The sequence below is a fragment of the Neofelis nebulosa genome, chromosome 4 (assembly GCF_028018385.1).
Source record: "Neofelis nebulosa isolate mNeoNeb1 chromosome 4, mNeoNeb1.pri, whole genome shotgun sequence".
NCBI lineage: Eukaryota > Metazoa > Chordata > Mammalia > Carnivora > Felidae > Neofelis > Neofelis nebulosa.
The window spans coordinates 23,670,159-23,689,429 of record NC_080785.1 but is presented as its reverse complement, the minus strand read 5'-3'; the positions used below and the strand labels follow the sequence as shown (position 1 = coordinate 23,689,429).

The window sequence follows — 19,271 nt, the reverse complement described above, 5'->3', positions numbered from 1 at the left end:
TAGGCTAATAAGATTGAGTTTTTCTGTGGGCTGGTAGTGTAAACGCTCTACATCAGATACAGAAACCTAGAAAGCAGAACATACAAATCCTTAAGTGGGCATGGCAACACCAGCTGCTTTTGTTATAATAAATACGTGTTGGCAATGATTTTTCAAACTTTATTTTTTTGTTAGAAACCAGGATAAAACTGAATCTCTAGGATGATAACGATTCTATGCCTTTATACAATTTTTCTGTCATCCCCTTCATTGTTGACCTATTTGGAAGGTTCTATAACTGCCAAAGTTGTACTTCATAGCCAACGATGATTTTTAGTTTTCCACAGGCTTGAGGTGGAGTGTGAGAATCTTTCTTTTTTTTTCGCCCTCGTAATGAGATACTTACAAGGAAACTTGTCCTGATTGAGAGTCCAGTCTGGAGTAGAAAACCCAGGACTCAAACATTATCCTAATTTCTGGGATACCTCATTTTCTCTTCCCTTATTTCCTAAGATAATGGCGTGAGCCCTGAGAACAAGTTAATTTCCTGCCTCACCTTGTCACATTTCCAAAATTCCCTGGCTTTCGTGTTATCCACGAAGGTGTCCTTATCCCCCCCCGCCCGGTGTCCTTGTAAGTGAATGCACCCGTTATTGGTGGTTGTGGGGTCCTGTGTCTGCCTACTATTTGTGCTCATCATGGAAGAATGTGTGTATGTACAAATGTGCTGCTGTTAAGTTCTCTGTCTTTGGAGAGACCTTTCACTGGTAGTAGAAGGAAAGGAGTCAGAACAATGACATCTGGTTCAGACCCACATGTCTGAGCTCCAGAGACATCGTGGATTTGAAGTTGACCTCTGTCACCAGGGAGTACCAGAAACGAGGAAGGCATGACCTGCAGGGCTCTCTTTTGGCCCTGAGCCTTATAGTGACAGTGGCACCTTTGACATACAACTACAGTATATGCTTCTTGTTTTTATCTCAGACGCTTTCAGCTCAGCCTCTCAAGCACTGAATCACCTGTTGGGTAGTCTGGCCTTGCAGGAAGGTAGCAGTTTCAGATAGGTTGCTTAGAGTTTTAGAGATGCAAGTCCTTGCTGATCTTGGAAGTGATTTTGGTGACGAACTGCCACAGCTAGGTTTTATCAGAGGGCCTGGGCAACACAGAATAAAGAATTCCGTTCCTGTTAGATCTGCAACAGGTGATGGTGCCAGTGTTGATGGAGAAAACGTGATTTTAACTGAGAAGCAGTGTTTCTGTAAAACTTCCCACTGGCTCCTTTCTGCTGTTATTACCTGTAGTTTCATCATCTTTTCACTGAACTCTGTACGGTGTGATGTCTTCGGGGCCATCGGGTATTTTTATCTGCTAGTTGTAGAAGTGTTTGTGCTTAGGACTCTGCTGTGGTTGAGGAGGGCGGCCCTACCCACCTTCCGGTTGCTTGGCACCAACCCTCCCTGGCTGTCGGGCATCTTGTTTATTTCTGCCCTTAATTCCCTGCAGGTGCGTAAGTACAAGAGCATGATCCTGGAAGACCTGGAGTCTGCCCTGGCAGAACACGCCCCTGCACCACAGGAGGTTAACTCGGAGCTGCCCCCTCTCACCATCGACGGAATTCCAGTCTCTGTGGACAAAATGACCCAGGTAAGGGGCGGGCCGTGAGGAGGAGACAGAAAGGCGAGTGGCCCAGGTGTGGGCGGGCCTCAGATCTCATTTCTCAGTTTTGTGCTCGGTGACACCAGCAGAGAGAGACGCAGGCTGGAGTCTGACAGTGAGGCGGTGACAGCCTTGGGGAAGAGAATGTAGTGTTGGAAGAATGCTCCCACCCACAGAGCACGGATGTGGTCTCCTCCTTGGTTGACAGCTCTTTTCTTTCACTTGGGCCACTAGATTAGATAAAGAAACTTGGCTTGGAGTTGGTTTGGACAGGTGACTGTTAGGACTTTGATGAATCACCATCAAGCAGGCAAACTGTTATTCTTTGGGGCTGAGCTGCTCCTCTTTCCATGTAAATCTGAATACTGCCATGCTGTCACCAAGGCTCCCCTCTCTGGGAAATAAGTATGGAAAACTCAGAAGGACACCCTCCTGAGTCATTGTTCCCTCCTCTTTCTTTGACAAGGGAAGTCAAAATGGACTTAGCCTGATAAATCAGCATACTTCAGGAATTTTGCTGAGATGGTCTGTTTTAAATATCTTAGCTTTGAAAGTGATAGCTTGATCAAGATCAAATGCCCTTTTGTGACATTACCCCACCGTATTTCTTTATTAATATACTCCTCTCTTGCTAAATCCACTTGTGAGTTTTCTTTCCTTATTCAGTGTCTTCCAGCAACATTTCACACAGTTGATTATTCCTTCCTTCCGAAAATGTTCTCTGTTTCTGACCCCATACTCTCCTGAATACCCTCCTACCTCACGGTGCTCCCGCTCAGCTCTTCTGCTGACTCTTCTTCCTGTTCTCACCTGATCGATATTGGCATGTCCGTATCTTTAGTTTCTTTCCAAGTGGTCTCATTCTGTCCTGTGGGCTTTATGTCTCCTCTGTATGCTGTTTATAGCCCGGCTTATACCCCTGTTTGATCTCCAGTGCCCGGTGTGCCCCAGACAGGACCTTTCATCGCCCAACCCTCAGTTCCCCCTATCACTGCCACCCCCCGACCCCATCAGTTAACAGCAGCAACATCTGTCTGGTTGCTCAAGTGCTGGCATAGGAGCAACCCTTCGTTTCCCTGCTTTGCCCTCGCTTGCAACATGGATTCATTAGCAAGTCTTGTCAGTTTAGCTCTGAGATGTACCCTAAACCTGCCTGTTCTTCTTCGTTCCTATTACCACCCTCACCCAAACCGAGTATCTCTCCCATGGAGACTATTTCAGCTCATCAGTTCTGTCGCTCTCCTGGTTGCTGTTCCTGCTCGGCTGCCGTCTGTACCTCACAGAGCCACCAGAGATTTTTTTAAAAACTTAAATCGGCTCTCATCACTCTCTTGTTTAAGCTCCTTAATGGCTTCCCACTATTCCTAGAATCAAATTCAGACTCTGCTGTGGCCTCTGAGGCCCTGTATAATCTGAGAATCCAGCCTCTTCCAACTTCATTCTTCATTTTCCCTCTCAGTCACTGTGCTCTGGCCACACTGGCCTTTTTTTCTCAAACGCTCCAGGCCAGTCTTTCACTTTTGCTGTTTCCTCTGCCTGAAACACTGTTTTCCCACATCATTGTCTGCTTAACCTTACCTTATTCAAAGTCTGGCTCAGACATCACCTCCTGAAACAAGCCTTTCTTGATTATGCCATCTAATGGAGCTTTCTCTTTGCTACCAAGTCACTTCCTAATGCATCCCATATTTTATGTCTTTGTAACACTGATTACCCTGGAGCTCTCTTATTCGTCAGCATTTATATTTGTCTGCAGTCCGTCTTTCCAGCTAGAATTTGAGAGCCGGGATTTACTTTCTATCCTTTACTGCTGTCCACTGCAGCTCGCAGCAGCTAGATAACATCTAAATTCTAAATAATAGTATCTGTTCAGTAAATGACCTAAGGGTCAGAGTAAAACGAATCCCATGTGGTAGGTACCCGGACTGCAAGTCTTCCGAGCGGGGTGTTCACTGGCTGCAGACATCGATGCTGCTACTTGGGAGGTGGCACTTTTTTTCTTGCTGAGTCTGAACCTGCAACTTAGTCTAAAGCAGTACAACATTTTGTAAAGCTAAATTGTGATCTTTTGCTTTTTGGATTCATAGGTCTTTCTGCAGACGTTTGGAGACTATCTAGATAATGGTTCAAAAAGGAAAGCATTATCTAAACTTTTTTCCTGTCACTTCATACCTGCTATTTTGTCCTTAGGACCATTCTGAGTAATGAAAGAAAACATAAGGTGAATTTTTTTTACCTGATTGATATAAAGAGTCTACTCTGGGGGCACCTGGGTGGCTCAGTCAGTTAAGCATCTGACTCTTGATAATGGCTCAGGCCATGATCTCACAGAGTGTGAGATTAAGCCCTGTGTCAGGCTCTTTGCTGACAGAGCAGAGCTTTGGGGGGATTTTCTCTCTCTCCCCTCTCTCTGACCCTCCCCTGCTTGCTCTCTCTCTCAAAATAAATAAATAAACATTAAAAAGAAAAGAATCTACTCTGTGTCTCAGATATAAAGTATATGTAAAACTGACTAAGCTTCTGCTTAAGAATACTATGTCAGGAGGCACCTGGGTATCTCAGTGTGTTAAGCGTCCAAATCTTGATTTTGGCCCAGGTCCTGGTGTCATGGTTTGTAAGATGGAGCCCCACGTCGGGCTCTGCCCTGACAGCATAGAGCCTGCTTGGGATTCTCTCCTTCTCTCTCTGCCCCGCCCCCTGCCCGCCCCGCTTGCATGCACGCATGTGTTCTCTCCCTCAAAATAAATAAACTTTAAAAAAAAGAATACTGTGTTAGGTATGTGAGGCACTATGTCCTCTCCTGTGATGGGCATTTTTTTCTTCTTTGTCACATTTGATGTGTTAGATTGAAATAATCTGAGGTTTTGATTATATTAAATGATTAATATCAATCAACAGTAATATCACTGATAATTACAAAACTTGGCTGATGGCCTCAGAAGTCAGAACGAACAGTTTAATTTTCATGCTGGAGGTAAAACATTTGAAACTGTGTTGTTTTCTGTTTTTGTGAAATATACACTCAGGAGAGCTTTGTGTAATGATGGATCCAAGGGAAGCTGGTACTTTGTTGGGGGCATGCATTTTCTTTATCATCCTACATTCCTTTCTTTCTCTTCTCATCACAGATCATGACTAAAAAATAATACATAACAAAACAAAACAAACAGATGGTGACAAGTGAGCAGGGCAATGAAAACTCCAGCTCCTGATTAAATGGGAATTTCTGAATATTTGGTTCCCAGGTTTTCTCCTTGGAACCTTTTTTTTTATTATTATTATTTTTCTCAGATACTTGTTCTTAATGTGAGCCAATTACCATTTTTGTAATCGATCCTAAGATTTTTCACTATTAATGGCAGAAAAGCATGGTGTTATTTCAAGCCAAACCTCCAAAGGAAAAGGAATGGGAATATGGGCATTTTAACACACTGTCAATAGAAATGTGCAGTGGTACGATCTTTCCAGAAAGCAGGTTGGTAGTGCATATCAAGACATAACACGTGTATGTCATGCCCTCTCAGTGAGCAAAGATGTATGTTTGTGGCATTGTTTATAATAGGAAAATCTGGGAACAGTGTGCTTGAATAAATTATAGTAGTGATGTTTAGTGTTTACATGCAAGAAGAACAGCTCCCAAAAGAGACTAGAAGTTTATTATCCTATGAAATATTAGACACTAAAAATGCTGGCTTGCTCTCTATTGCTGTGGGATAGAGGGTTCCAGTTGTCTTAACTGCTTGTAAAATAACATTTCTTATGTACTCTACTTTGAGTGCTTTATTCAGTACTTTGTTTAGCACTTCATTTTATGTTTCTTTGGGAAGGGCTAGTTTTTTTTTTTTCAGGGAATGTATAATTGAGTTAATCAATTTCATTTGTTTAACCATGCACACAAAACTTGGCCTGTGTGTGTGTGTGTGTGTGTGTGTGTGTGTGTGTGTATAAAACTTTAGAGAGATATAAATCTGTTTACTGTAGAACCAAAATACTACCCGTGATTATCTGGAAAGTGAGAGTTATCTATCCCCTCCTACTTTATGGAGTCAGAGGAAGAAAAAATATTATAGGGAAGGTAGTTTGAAAACTAAAGCATCACACAAAGATATTATTACCAATTATTAATACTATATACAAACTATATTAACTTTTGAATAACCTGAACATACCATTTCTCACCCATTTTTCACCTACAGAAAGTTAGTGAATCTGGAATTTTTATTTGGCTCAGCAATGAAGTGGGACAATACGGGTGACAATATATTGAAAAATTGAGGCATAAAGAGAGGAAGCAATTTATGAAGCAAGCTAGTAACAGAAATGGAATGAATGGTTGAGTCCATATTGCCAGTGCTTTCTCTGTCTCTCTTTATATAAAACTATATTGTAATCATCACTCAGGTTGAGTATTTCAGCTCATCTACACTGAACATTTACTGTTTTAAAAGGATTTCTTGGGGCGCCTGGGTGGCTTATCGGTTAAGCGTCGGCTGGCTCAGGTCATGATCTCAGTTTGTGAGTTCAATCCCTGCATTGGGCTCTGTGCTGACACCTCAGAGCCTGGAGCCTGCTTCAGATACAGTGTCTTCCTCTCTCTCTGCCCCTCCCCCACTCACGGTCTGTCACTCTCTGTCTCTCAAAAATGAATAAACATTCAAAACAAAATTTAAAAAAAAATTAAAGAAGAGGGTTGCCTCAATGGCTCAGTCAGTTAAGCGTCCAACTTCAGCTCAGGTCATGATCTCAGGGTTCGTGAGTTTGAGCCCCGCATCGGGCTCTGTACTGACAGTGCAGAGCCCACTTGGGATTCTCTCTCACTGTCTCTCTGCCCCTGTCCTAGTCAGTCTCTCTCTCTCTCTCTCTCTCTCTGTCTCTCTCTCAAAATAAATAAAATTTTTTAAATAAAAAAATAAAGAAGAGTTAATACCTAAGAGTTAATACCTATTCTTCTCAAACTATTCCAAAAAAAGAGAAGTGAAATTTTCAAATTAATTCTATGAGACCAGTGTTGCTGTGATATCAAAACCAGAAAAAGACACCCCAAAAAAGAAAACTACAGGCCAGTAGCTCTGATGGACATAGGTGCAAAAGTCCTGAACAACATATTAGCAATTTGAATTCAACAATACAAAAAAAAAAAAAAAAAAAAAAAATCATTCCCATGATCAAATGTTATTTATTCTGGGGATGCAAGAGTGGTTCAATATTGACATTCAATCAGTGTGATACATCACATTAACAAGAGAAAGGTTAAAAACCATATGGTCATCTCATGAGATGCAGAAAATGTAGTTGACAAAATTCAACATCCACTCATGATAAAAAACTCTCAACAAAGTGGTTTTAGAGGGAACATACCTCAACATGATAAAGCCCATATATAAAAAACCCACAGCTAACGTTATACTGAGTGGGGAAAAACTGAGCGCTTTTTCTCTAAGATCAGGAAGAAGACAAGGATGTCCACTCTCGCTGCTTTTATTCAGCATAACTCTGGAAGTCTTAACCACAACACTCAGACAAGAGAAAGAAATAAAAGGCATCCAAATTGGTAAGGAAGAAGTATAAAACCGTTAATATTTGCAGGTGCCATGATACTATCTATAGAAACCCTAAATACCCCACCAAAAAACTATTAGAACTGATAGATGAATTCAGTAAAGTTGCAGGATACAAAATTAATATACAGAAATTTATTGCATTTCTGTGCACTAATAACAAAGTAGCAGAAAGAGAAATGAAGAAAACAGTTCCATTTACAATTGCACCAAAAAGAATAAACTACTTAGGAATAAACCTAACCAAGGAGGTAAAAGACGTGTACTCTGAAAAGTATAAAACACTGATGATGAAAGAAACTGAAGAGGACACAAACAAATGGAAAGACAGTCTATGCTCATGGATTAGAAGAATTAATTAATAACGTTAAAATATCCATACTGCCCAAAGCAATCTACAGATTCACTGTAATCCCTATCAAAATTCCAATAGCATTTTTTTCACAAAATTAGAACAAATAATCCTAAAATTTCTGTAGCACCACAAAAGACCCCAAATCGCCAAAGCAGTCTTGAGAAAGAAGAACACAGCTAGAGGTATCACAATCCCAGATTTCAAGATATACTACAAAGCTGTAGTAATCAGAATAGTATGGTACTGGCACAAAAATAGGTACATAGATCAATAGACAGAATAAAGAGCCCAGAGATAAATCCACCTTTATATGGTCAATTAATCTATGACCACAGAGGCAAGAATATAAAATGGGGAAAATATAAAATGGGAAAAATGGTGCTGGGAAAATGGGACAGCTACATGCAAAAGAATGAAACTGGACTACTTTCTTTCACCCTTACACAAAAATAAACTCAAAATGGATTAAAGACCTAAACGGGAGACCTGAAACCAGAAAACTCTTAGAAGAACACATAGGCAGTAATCTCTTGGACATCACCTTAGCAACATATTTATGTATATGTCTTTTTAAGCAAGGAAAACAAAGAAAAAATAAACTACTGGGTCTATGCCGGAATAAAAGTACTTTGCCCAGCAAAGGAAATCATCAACAAAACAAAAAGGCAGCCTATTGAATGTGAGAAGATATTTGCAAATGATGTGTGTGTTAAGGGGTTAATATCTAAAATACATAATGAAGTTACACAACTCAATACCAAAAAACTCAAACAATCCAATTAAAAAAAAAAAAATGGTCACAGGACCCAAATAGACATTTTTCCAAAGAAGACATATAAGTGGCCAACAGACACATGAAAAGATGCTCAACATCACTCATCATCAGGGAAATGCAAATCAAAACCACAATGAGATATCCCCTCATACCTCTCAGAATGGCTAGCTAGTATCAACAAAAAGACAAGAAATAAGAAGTGTTGGTGGGAATGTGGAGAAAACAGAACACTTGTGCACTATTGGTGGAAATGTACATTGCAGCCAGTGTGGAAAACAATGGGAGTTTCTCAAAAAATTAAAAATAGAAATATCATGTGATCCAGTAATTCCACTACTGGGTATTTACCCAAAGAAAACAAAAACATTCATTCAAAGAGATATATGCATCTCTATGTTAATTGCAGTATTATTTACAATAGCCAGAAGCAGCCCAAGTGTCCATCCATAGATGAATGGATAAGGAAGAGGACGTATATGTACAATGGAATATTACTCAGCCATAATAAAGAATGAGATCTTGCCTTTTGCAACAACATGGATGCACCTACAGGGTATTACGCTAAGTGAAATAAGTCAGACTGAGAAAAGAAAAATACCCTATGATTTCACTTATATGCGGAATCTAAAAAAACAAAACAAACAGACTCTTAAATACGGAGAACAAACTGGTGGTTGCCAGAGGGGAGGTGAGTAGGGGGATGGGCAAATAGCTACAAGGCATCAGGAGGTACAAACTTCTAACTATAAAATAAGTCATGGAGATGAAATGGCATAGGGAATGTAGTCAATAATGTTGCAGTAACATCATATGGTAACAGATGGTGACTGCAGTAATTTTGGTGAGCATTGCGTAGTGTATAGAATTGTCAAACCAATATGTTGTACACCTGAAACTAACATAAATATTGTATAATAATTCCGCTTTAAAAACCCCACTGCTTTTTCCCTTGTCCCTTCCCTTTCCTCACTTGAACTTACTGTCCTCCTCTTACTCTCACTGGGGCAGTCTGTGTTGCTTTAATATTCCCTTGGAGTGATGATGCAACGGGATAGTAATTCTTCACCAGTTTTCAGGAAAAGCCTTCAGAAACATTCAGCCTAGTGACTGCTTCATTAGGAAGAAGTTATTCACAGGGTTTGACATGCTTTACCTAGGAAATATTCATTCGTTTAGGTTTTTTGAGTATTGTTTTGAAAAAGCATAGGTTTGGTCTCTCCTGCCCAAAGAATGGAAACATTATGCTATGTGAAATAAGCCAGACACAAAAGACAAATACTATGTTGATTCCACTTATATGACTTACCTAGAATGGGCAAATTCGTAGAGACAGAAAGTAGAATCAAGAGGCTGGGGAGTTAGTGCTTAATGCATGCAGAGTTTCTGTTTGGGATGATGAATAAGTTCCGCAAATAATACAGCATTCTGAATGTACTTAATGCCCCTGAATTGTACATATTTAAATGATAAATTTTGTTATGTATATTTTCTGACAAAAAGGATTATTTTAGTAAAGTGGTCTTTAAACTTGACCACATAGTAGAATCATCCAGAGAACTTATAATCCTAGTACCTAGGCCATACTCCAGACCAATTAAATCAGAATCTTTGGGGGTGAGATCCAGGCATATATAGTGTTTAAAGGCGATTCCACTGTGCAGCCAACGTTGAGAACCACTGTTGTAGATAATTTGCAAACTGCTTCTCCTTCCTGTAATGTCAAAACCTATATGCAGAGTAGGCTTTTCCTACTAAATTATCAAAAAATGTTTATGTATACGATGCCACTACACATTTGGTAAATGTTAGGTAGGCAGGATGAAATTAAGAGAATGACAAAATTATTGGTAGCAAAAATATTGAATTTTGGGGGCACCTGGGTAGCTCAGTCGGTTAAGCGTTTGACTTTGGCTCAGGTCATGATCTCGTGGTTCATGGGTTCGAACCCCGTGTTGGGCTCTGTGCTGACAGCTCAGCCTGGAGCCTGCTTCAGGTTCTCTGTCTCCCTCTTTCTCTGTTCCTCCCCTGTTCTCACTCTGACTCTATCCCAAAAGATAAATAAACATTACCCCCCCAAAAAAAATACATATCTATCTCTATCTATAGATATATATCTATATATCTATAGATAGATTGCATTCTTAAGTAGAACATAGCATATTTTGAGTAGAGTAAAAGAATAGTGGTATAATTAGGAATACTAATAAAAGGGAGTAGGCATATAAATTCCATATGCAGGATACAACTAGACTAGCGAAAAATATTTGCAAATTATATGGCAAAGTATTAATATCCAGAACAGATTAATATTTCCTTCAGATTAATAAGAAAGAGATGATTTGAAAAATAAGCAAAGCATCCTAAACAGTTCACAAAAGAAAAGATAATCAGTGAACGTATGAAAAGATTCTCAACCTCACTAGTAATGAAAATTAAAATGATTACCATTTCCCCCACATTCGATGAGTCAAAATAAGAAAGCTCGGTAATAAATGTGAAGGATGGTGTGAAAAAATGGGTATTGTTGTGTACTGTTGATGAGAGCGGGATTGGCCAACTTTTTGGAGGACAGTTTGGCAGTGTCTATTAAAATGTTAAATGCATGTACCATCTAAGTAGCAATTTCACTTTGCTACTAGAGAAATACACATGTGCACAAAGAAACATTTTACAAGGCCCGTAAATAACCTAAATGTTCATCAGCAGGAGAATGGTTAAATAAAAGGGCAAAGTCTATATCGTGGACGCTAGGCAACTACTTTTTAAAAGTGAGATTATTCTAGTTGCACTGCCATGAGAAGATCTCTGTGACAGCATGTTGAGGGGGAAAAGTGAGTTGTAATAAACTATGTACAATATGGTACTGTTTGTGTTTTATTTCATCACATAAAACTGTGCTCTTCCATCATATATTCATGTAAATGTATAGATTGGCCTATAAGGAAGGATGTTCTGCTTCTGACAGGTGACTGGATTGGGGAAGGTGGATGGAAAAAAGGACCATTATTTCAGTTTTTTTGTACAAAAGAGTACAGCTGGGATGAGGTAGCAGAAACGGACCAATCTGAGACTCTTTCAAAGAGAAGGTAGAATTTTAAGAACATTTTGATGAATGTGAGGGAGACAGTTTGGTAGGTTGATGGGATGTGGAGACAGAGCAGAAGGGTTGGCCTGAGAGAAGAGTCTTGAAATGAGTGTCTTCATTGACTTGTATTCTCTGAACTTCTTCTTCCTTCCAACTTGTTCTTCCCCTGTTTCTATGGGACTGTGTTTTATGGAGAAATGAGATTAAAAGAAGCTACTGTTTCTGCTGCTGCTACTAGGGAATAGGGATATAGGACTGGCGTTTCTAACAAGGAAAGCCACTTCCGCTGTCTCTGTGAACAGAGGTCAGTGGTACAAATAATTCCAGATAGTGAGCAAAAAAAATCTTTGCTTTTGCTTTCTAATGCCCTTTAAATATCCACTTGAATATAATTGAGTCTGTCAACCTGGAGGGTCATGATTTTAAATTAAAATAATGAAGCCGCAGTCTGAAAATTCTCCCGTTTTCCTTCTCTGCCACATCCCTGTTTTCTTATAAGCTGTAGAAAACATCACCTGCCAACACGGTTGGATTTCAGCAGCCATATCTCGAAATTTATTATGTATACTCTTTTCCGTAGAGGGGGAGTTGGCAAACATTTTAATTTGCGAGGTCTTTTCTTGGTAACTGAATCAAAGTAAACACCAGGAGCCTCAAAAATCCTAGACTCAGGTACAAGCTGAGCAAAGAGTAGACAGGCATTTGGGAATGTGTAAGGGTAATGGGTTGCTGGACGGCAGATTTATAAGTGGAAAATTTCTAACATAGTAAGGATTATTATTTCATTTTGGATAGATTAAACTTTTTAGAATTTTAGAGAATCTTTTTAAAAACCCTCTGCGGTTTCCACATAACCTTTACTTTTGACTGCCACTGGCAGGAATTTGGTATGTTTTTTCTTTGCTGAATGTGCCCTGGAAGGAGCGGTACTCTCCACTCTTTGCTGGTTTGGGGTGGGTTCACTGACCAAGCTAGGCACTTTAAGTCCATTTAGAACCCTGAATCAGAATGGGAGGCTGGGAAAGCTTGTCCAATTAAAGGACAGCCTGGGAGGGTAGGCTTTACCTTTGCTGAGCCTATTGATTGTCTCCCCTGGGGATTAAAGACAAACCTTCCTTAACAAGCACATTGAGTAGCTTGGGTTTCCAAAACTCTCCAGGACCAGTAATTAATCCAACTGGTAATGAGAACACAGTGCTGAATTCTGGAAAGAAATCATTTAACTCTTTCTGTACTGAACAGTTCATTTTCTCTTATTGATAGTCCCTTTAGCCTTAGCACTGTTTATTTGGGACATTATAAAAACAGCCTGATGGGGGCGCCTGGGTGTCTTAGTTAGGAGTCAGACTCTTGATTTCAGCGCAAGTCATGGTCTCATGGTTCATGAGTTCTAGCCCTGCATTGGGCTCTGTGCTGACAGGGCAGAGCCCTCTAGGCATTCTCTCTCTCCCCCTCCCTCTCTGCCCCTGCCCCAAGTTTGTGTGCTCTCTCTGTCAAAATAAATAAATAAACTTTAAAAAAAGTCTGATGGAAAATTGCCTTTTTCAGTGAAGTCACATTATTTCTGTGCATTTAAAAGCAAAGAACAGTCTTCATCCCCCAAATGTACAGACTTGACAAGTGAACTTTTACTGTACAAAGTGCTTTTTACCTCTTGTTTTGATATGTGGGCAAATTTATACAGTTGGTAATTAATAAAAATCTAAAATCTGCCTCTGAATCAGAATTTGTACACCAGCAGTTAAACTGCACTCTGGTCCCATTTTTTAACTTTTAATGGAAGTCTTGGCCTGTGGGCGTAACCATCCCCTCCCCCACCCCCCCCACCCCCCCCCCCCACCGTGTTGCTTGTTTCTCCTACTCTCTTCTTCCCAGGGCTTTGAAACATTTCCTATCCAGGTTTCTGACACATAGAACATCTTTGACAGGCTTCCTAGGTCTTGTTCTCTCTTTCTTCTAATTATGGTTACACTGAGTCCCATTTTCTAATAATTTCCATTAGTAATCTGCTTGTACACTTTAAAAAAAATGCTCAGGGTCGCCTGGGTGACTCTGTCAGGTAAGCGTCTGACTTCAGCTCAGATCATGATCTCATGGTTTGTGAGTTCGAGCCCCACGTCAGGCTCTGTGCTGACAGCTCAGAGCCTGGAGACTGTTTCAGATTCTGTTTCTCCCTCTCTCTCTGGCCCTCCCTGGCTCGTGCTCTGTCTTTCAAAAACAAATAAACATTAAAAAAGGAAAAAAAAATTTTTAAATGCTTGAAGATCCCGCAGAACAAATCACCTGCACTATCTATGTATTGGGGCATGTGAGTAATAACTCCCTTCCTGAAGGCATGGAATTGGTCTAGATGGTCGCTTTTTGATTCTAGCATTCTTTATTTCTCCTCTTCAACCATATTTACACAGATACTTACAAACTCATTCTTCTGCCTCTTCTGCATTTTTTCACCATACCCACCTTGAAGAACTAAGGATAAATATCTTTCCGTACATCACTGTATTTAGTATTAGAAAACCATTTCAGAACATTGGTTTTTTTCATTGAATTTGGAGAGGCGGGTGCCTGGGTGGTTCAGTCGGTTGGATGTCTGACTCTTGGTTTTGGCTCAGGTAGTGATCTCACTGTGGGTTCAACGCCCACGTCGTGCTCTGTGCTGACAGTGAGCCTGTTGGGATCCTTTCTCTCCCAAGGCTCTATCTCTCTCTCATATTAAATAAATAAACTTAAAAAAAAAAAAAGAGGGCTGATGACTGAAGTAATAATAGTAAAACTGCTATTCATTCAATGCAGCTATGTATATATACCCACTATGTGATCCTTTGAATTGACCCTATATGCTTGCCATTATCATTACTGCTTTGCAGTTGAGGGAATTAAGATTCAGAGAGCGAGCTAGTGTTCCGAGCCAACTCTCTGAGTCTAGAGCTTGTGTTCTTATTGAGTGATTGAGAACAAACTGACTCAAGAAGTAGTCAAGATCTATTTCACAAAGAATGTGGGATTTGCTGGGCAATAGGGAACAAGTGTCGGCTTGAAGCTTGAGCTTGAGAAGGTGCTCCCACGGGGGGAACAAATCCGAAGGCATAGAAGCAGAAATGAGTTCAGTTTATAAGACAGTGCAGAGACTCACCTAATGAGGACCAAGGCTGCTTGTTGGCAATTAGCGGAAACTGAGTGTGGTGGGAGGCCAGGCTGTGGCAGGTGGCAAAGCTGGACAGAGGAGTCCAGTTGAGTTGCTAGTAGTGAGAGGCCATTTGAAAGTTTTTGAGCACTGGAGCTGCGCAGCATTTAGGGAAACCTGTCTGTTAAGGATACATGGGATGGGAAGAGGGGAGAATGTGGAATTACACAAGAAGGTCATCTGGAAGGATGCACTAGCCTTGGGCTGGGAAGTGGGGACAAAGGTGGGACTAGAGAAGAAGTGATGGAGAGCCCAGGCACTTCAAAGAAGAAAGAGCTGAACCTGCACGGAGTAGCTAGATGGGTTTGAAGGAAAGAGGTAAAGCTGACCGAGATTTTGCACTTGGCTGTCTAGGGAAAGAAGGTGGGGTTCTCCTGGCCAAGAGTAAGACTTCAAGACGATAGGTGGTTGGAGAGAGGGCAGAGGAGGCTTTGAAGCGAGTAGGCTGGTGCTCTGCCCCCACTTCCCATAACCTATGAGTCCTTGAAACCCAGTGGAAAGCCTGATATGAGAGAGCCAAAATGCAAGACAGCCATGTGCCAGGGTGACCCAGGACTGGGGAGTGTGGGAGACTGTGGTGCGAATGGGTGGGGCGTCAGAAGCTGGAAGTCAGAATTAGAGAACGCGTGAGGTTCCAGGCGGGATTTGAGCAGACTCTGACAGCGAGTTCTTTCTGAACACTGTCGTCTTTTGTTAATTTAAAGGTATTTAGCCTTCTTATTTCATTATCTCCAGCCTCTGCTAGGTACAGATATAAAGAACTCTCCTTTTGGAGAATGTTCGTTCATGGGATTAGAAGAAAAGAGACGGACGAAAGCCCTTTTTTTTATATGAGGAAACGCAAATATTGTGTGTGAGGATTAAGCCTTTTCCTTCTCTGTGTGTCTGAGGCTAGAAAAAGACACACTCCCAGGAAACTAAGATAAAGGGAAAAATGACTTTGAGATGCACTTTCTTAAAATAACTGAAGAGATGACCTCATGAGCCAGCTGATAGCCTGGGTTTGCAAACGGATACATTTCTATTAGCCTGCTGCTTGATGTCGCAGAGCCAAATATATATGGAGTGTATTATATCATATCCTGTAGGCAGGAGACTGTCTGGGAGAGGCGGACTCGGGGAGGTGAAGTGGCAGGCTGGGCACAAGGATTGACCATGTAAATATCGTCAACCAGAGCTCTGTTTATTAGGGAAGCATGATTCCCTATTATTATATGATATGATAATTATATAAGAATTGGTATCATCTTCTGGTAAAATACTATTCAAATAAGAACACCTGATATTTAAATAGGCTCTTCAGTATAAAAGTGGTGTTGCACTCATTCTCTCATTAATACTTAAGTATTTCCATTTCTGTTTCCCACCCCCCCCACCTTCTCTCTCTTTTACACCTGCAAGCCCATGTCCTTGGGTCTGACTCATTGCCGAAATTGTCTTATCCTTTTGGTCTTTAGGTATAGAGGCAGTGTGAGTGTGTCCTTAGTTGAAGGATGCTGCTTATCTCTGAAGTGTTGCAGGGGTTAAAAGGAAAGCAGTAGGTCTGGGGAGGGATGTTATAATTTGATTAATTGCTTCTCTTGCCAAAAATCATTGTAGACAATTAAGAATGTTCACAAAGTAGGCTCCCCTTCTCCTCCCACATATACTCAATATGGTTACTGTGCCAGGAGATAAAGAATGGCCGTTGTCTCTGGTTTAACACCTGCTTGGTCTGGATTCAGTTTGTAAAATAAATCTGCATGAAGTCCATAATGTGTTTAAGATGACATATGCTTGACTCTATTTGAATTTTTTTTTTTTTTCAACATTTATTTATTTTTGGGACAGAGAGAGACAGAGCATGAACGGGGGAGGGGCAGAGAGAGAGGGAGACACAGAATCGGAAACAGGCTCCAGGCTCGGAGCCATCAGCCCAGAGCCTGACGCGGGGCTCGAACCCACGGACCGCGAGATCGTGACCTGGCTGAAGTCGGACGCCCAACCGACTGCGCCACCCAGGCGCCCCTGCTTGACTCTATTTGTATGTCAGACTCACAGACATTGGCCTAGCATACTAGAAATTTTCAGGAAAAGCTTTAGGGTCATTTTCCCTTTTTAAGTAGAGCCTATTTATTTTCCTGTTTGTAAACAACCAGCTTCCTGAATTCTCTTGCTGTTTATGGTAGTTTTTCATTTGATTCTCTGGCGTTTTCCAGACGCACAGTCATATCACCTACAAATAATGATGATTCTACCTGCTCCTCACCTCTTATTTCCCTTATCTAATTGCCAGGTTCCTAACTCCAGAACAATACTGAAAACATGTTGACTTTGTTAGACACCTTGAATGCATGGAAAACTGTAGAAGGGAAATGAGGGAAATATCATCAGTAGTATCTTAGGGAGAAATCAAACTTGAGGGCAGGTATTCATCTTCTAAGGACAAGTAGGGGCTGTGAAATACAGCTTAATGTATACTTTACCAACACACACACACACACACACACACACACACACACACACACACGTGTATAATTCTCAGTCACCCATGGAGCTGTGGTAACCTGTGGAAAACAATGGGTTCTCATCATTCACATCTTGGAATTCTCTGGGACCCTCCAGGAAAGCTCTCTGTTTTATTATCTTAGAATTTGGTGAAAGATACAAAGACATCCCAGATGTCCTTCATGACTGCTGATGACCACACTCTTGTCTTCTAGGCCCAGCTTCGGGCATTTATTCCAGAGATGCTCAAGTACTCCACAGGTCGGGGAAAACCAGGCTGGGGCAAAGAAAGCTGCAAGCCCATCTGGTGGCCTGAAGATATCCCGTGGGCAAACGTCCGGAGCGACGTCCGCACAGAAGAGCAAAAGCAGAGGGTGAGGGTTTCTCAGACCTGAGTAGCCTGTTGTTTTTCCATTCTGAATCAACTATGCTAAAAAGCCTAAAAACATGTGTGTGATAGTTGAACCTGTCTCCCAAAAGAAGTTTGATATTCTCTGATTTGCAGCCTTTCCCATTCATCACATCATCACTGTGGACGTGGGATGGGTCCCTGAATTTACACTTCCTTCTGCCTAGTTGCCTTTTGGAGCAGTTTTTATATTATGAGATGATTGGAAAAAACGGAAGAAACTTCAGGAAAAAGCATTAATTACTTCAAAGACTTAGAAATGTCCTTATTGCTGGTTAGCAAGAACCACCGTTGAAAAATATAAATAATAGAATTAGATGTGAAGTTGGTAGAGGCTGCTGATAACGACACTTTTTAAAAAGGTGGCCTCGACTAATTGTCATCCCGTGCCTTTTCCGCATATTTGTTTCTTAGCTTGGAAGTTCATTGGGAATCTTAACATAAAGTTCTTGGCAAAAGAGTAAGCTTCTTTTGTGAGAAGTTTAAGAGTTGGCCTCAGGTTAGGATGGCGTATAAAACCCAAAACCTAAACCGGACTTTGCTCAGGAAGGAAACCGGTGGGAGATCTGTGGCGTTTAGTGCCGAGTTTCTTTGTGCCACAATCGGCCTGAGGGAGCTCACTCTGTATGGGTTTGATTTGGTTTGTTGCATAAGCAGCTGCTTATTCCGTAGTGGGACTGAATGACCAACATTCTGTGTGACTTTTTAAATGTGCTTTTCTGGTCTTTTGGTGACAGGTTTCATGGACCCAGGCACTACGGACCATAGTTAAAAACTGTTATAAACAGCATGGGCGGGAGGACCTTTTGTATGCTTTTGAAGATCAGCAAACACAAACACAGGCCACAACCACACACAGTATAGCCCATCTTGTACCATCACAGACCGTAGTCCAGACCTTTAGTAACCCTGACGGCACTGTCTCACTTATCCAGGTGAGTAAAACTATGGTTACGAAACTGTGGTTTCTGAGGTGGACCCGTGGGCACCTCACCTCAGACTGGAGAAAGTTTGCTTCATGTAAACCCTTATGTAACTTTTTAAAGCGCCTCAAGATCTATCTGAAATTTATTTTTAAAAAATATTTTAAATTGTTCCCAATTTGTTAACTACAGAGCTATAAGATAGCTTTTCTGGACATGTCTCGAACAAAGCACTATAAAAATGGCATCTTTTTTATGCTTTCATTCTGTCAGGGGCTAGGAGCTATTCCTTCTAAATTACCTCTTCTGAGGTAAAACACAATTTGTTAGTAGACAGGGAATGTCAAAAATTCAGATTGGGATAAGAGTAGAAAGTTGGTTGACTGATACTGGGCACCGATGGCGAAACATGATAGCTTCTAATATTGATTTATTTGGTTGAAATAAAATTCTGGAACTCCTGTAAGTGTCTGAGACGACTTTAGAAACTCATTTCACATTACGAAGCATATTAACCAGTACCTGTGCTGAATTGTGGATTAAATGAATCTTGACTTCTGAGTAAAGGAAAGGTAGAAGAATCCATCCACTGACACGTCTCACTTTCCATATTTTTTAGGTTGGTACAGGGGCAACAGTAGCCACATTGGCTGATGCTTCAGAATTGCCAACCACAGTCACTGTTGCCCAAGTGAATTATTCTGCTGTGGCTGATGGAGAGGTAAGAAAGAGGATTTGTTCTGCAGCTGCTTAAATACTTAAATGTGTAGGTGAGGGAGTAGTTAGGGTCCAGAAGATAACGACACCAGGCAGCTTACACATCTGTAGCATAAACCTTTTGAAACATCAGACCATGACAG

The 19,271-nt window shown here is 41.0% G+C and overlaps 1 protein-coding gene across 6 annotated transcripts in view; it reads left to right on the top strand.

The window, feature by feature from the left end:
- Nucleotides 1–19,271, top strand: part of NRF1 (nuclear respiratory factor 1) — a 146,177-nt gene that overhangs the window by 79,411 nt on the left and 47,495 nt on the right. For all 6 annotated transcript variants that reach the window (XM_058724304.1, XM_058724303.1, XM_058724308.1 and 3 more), the window contains exons 5-8: nucleotides 1,483–1,623; nucleotides 17,295–17,453; nucleotides 18,226–18,423; nucleotides 19,031–19,132. In XM_058724304.1, coding sequence (XP_058580287.1) covers nucleotides 1,483–1,623; nucleotides 17,295–17,453; nucleotides 18,226–18,423; nucleotides 19,031–19,132 — 600 coding nt within the window. The remainder of the gene's footprint in view (nucleotides 1–1,482; nucleotides 1,624–17,294; nucleotides 17,454–18,225; nucleotides 18,424–19,030; nucleotides 19,133–19,271) is intronic.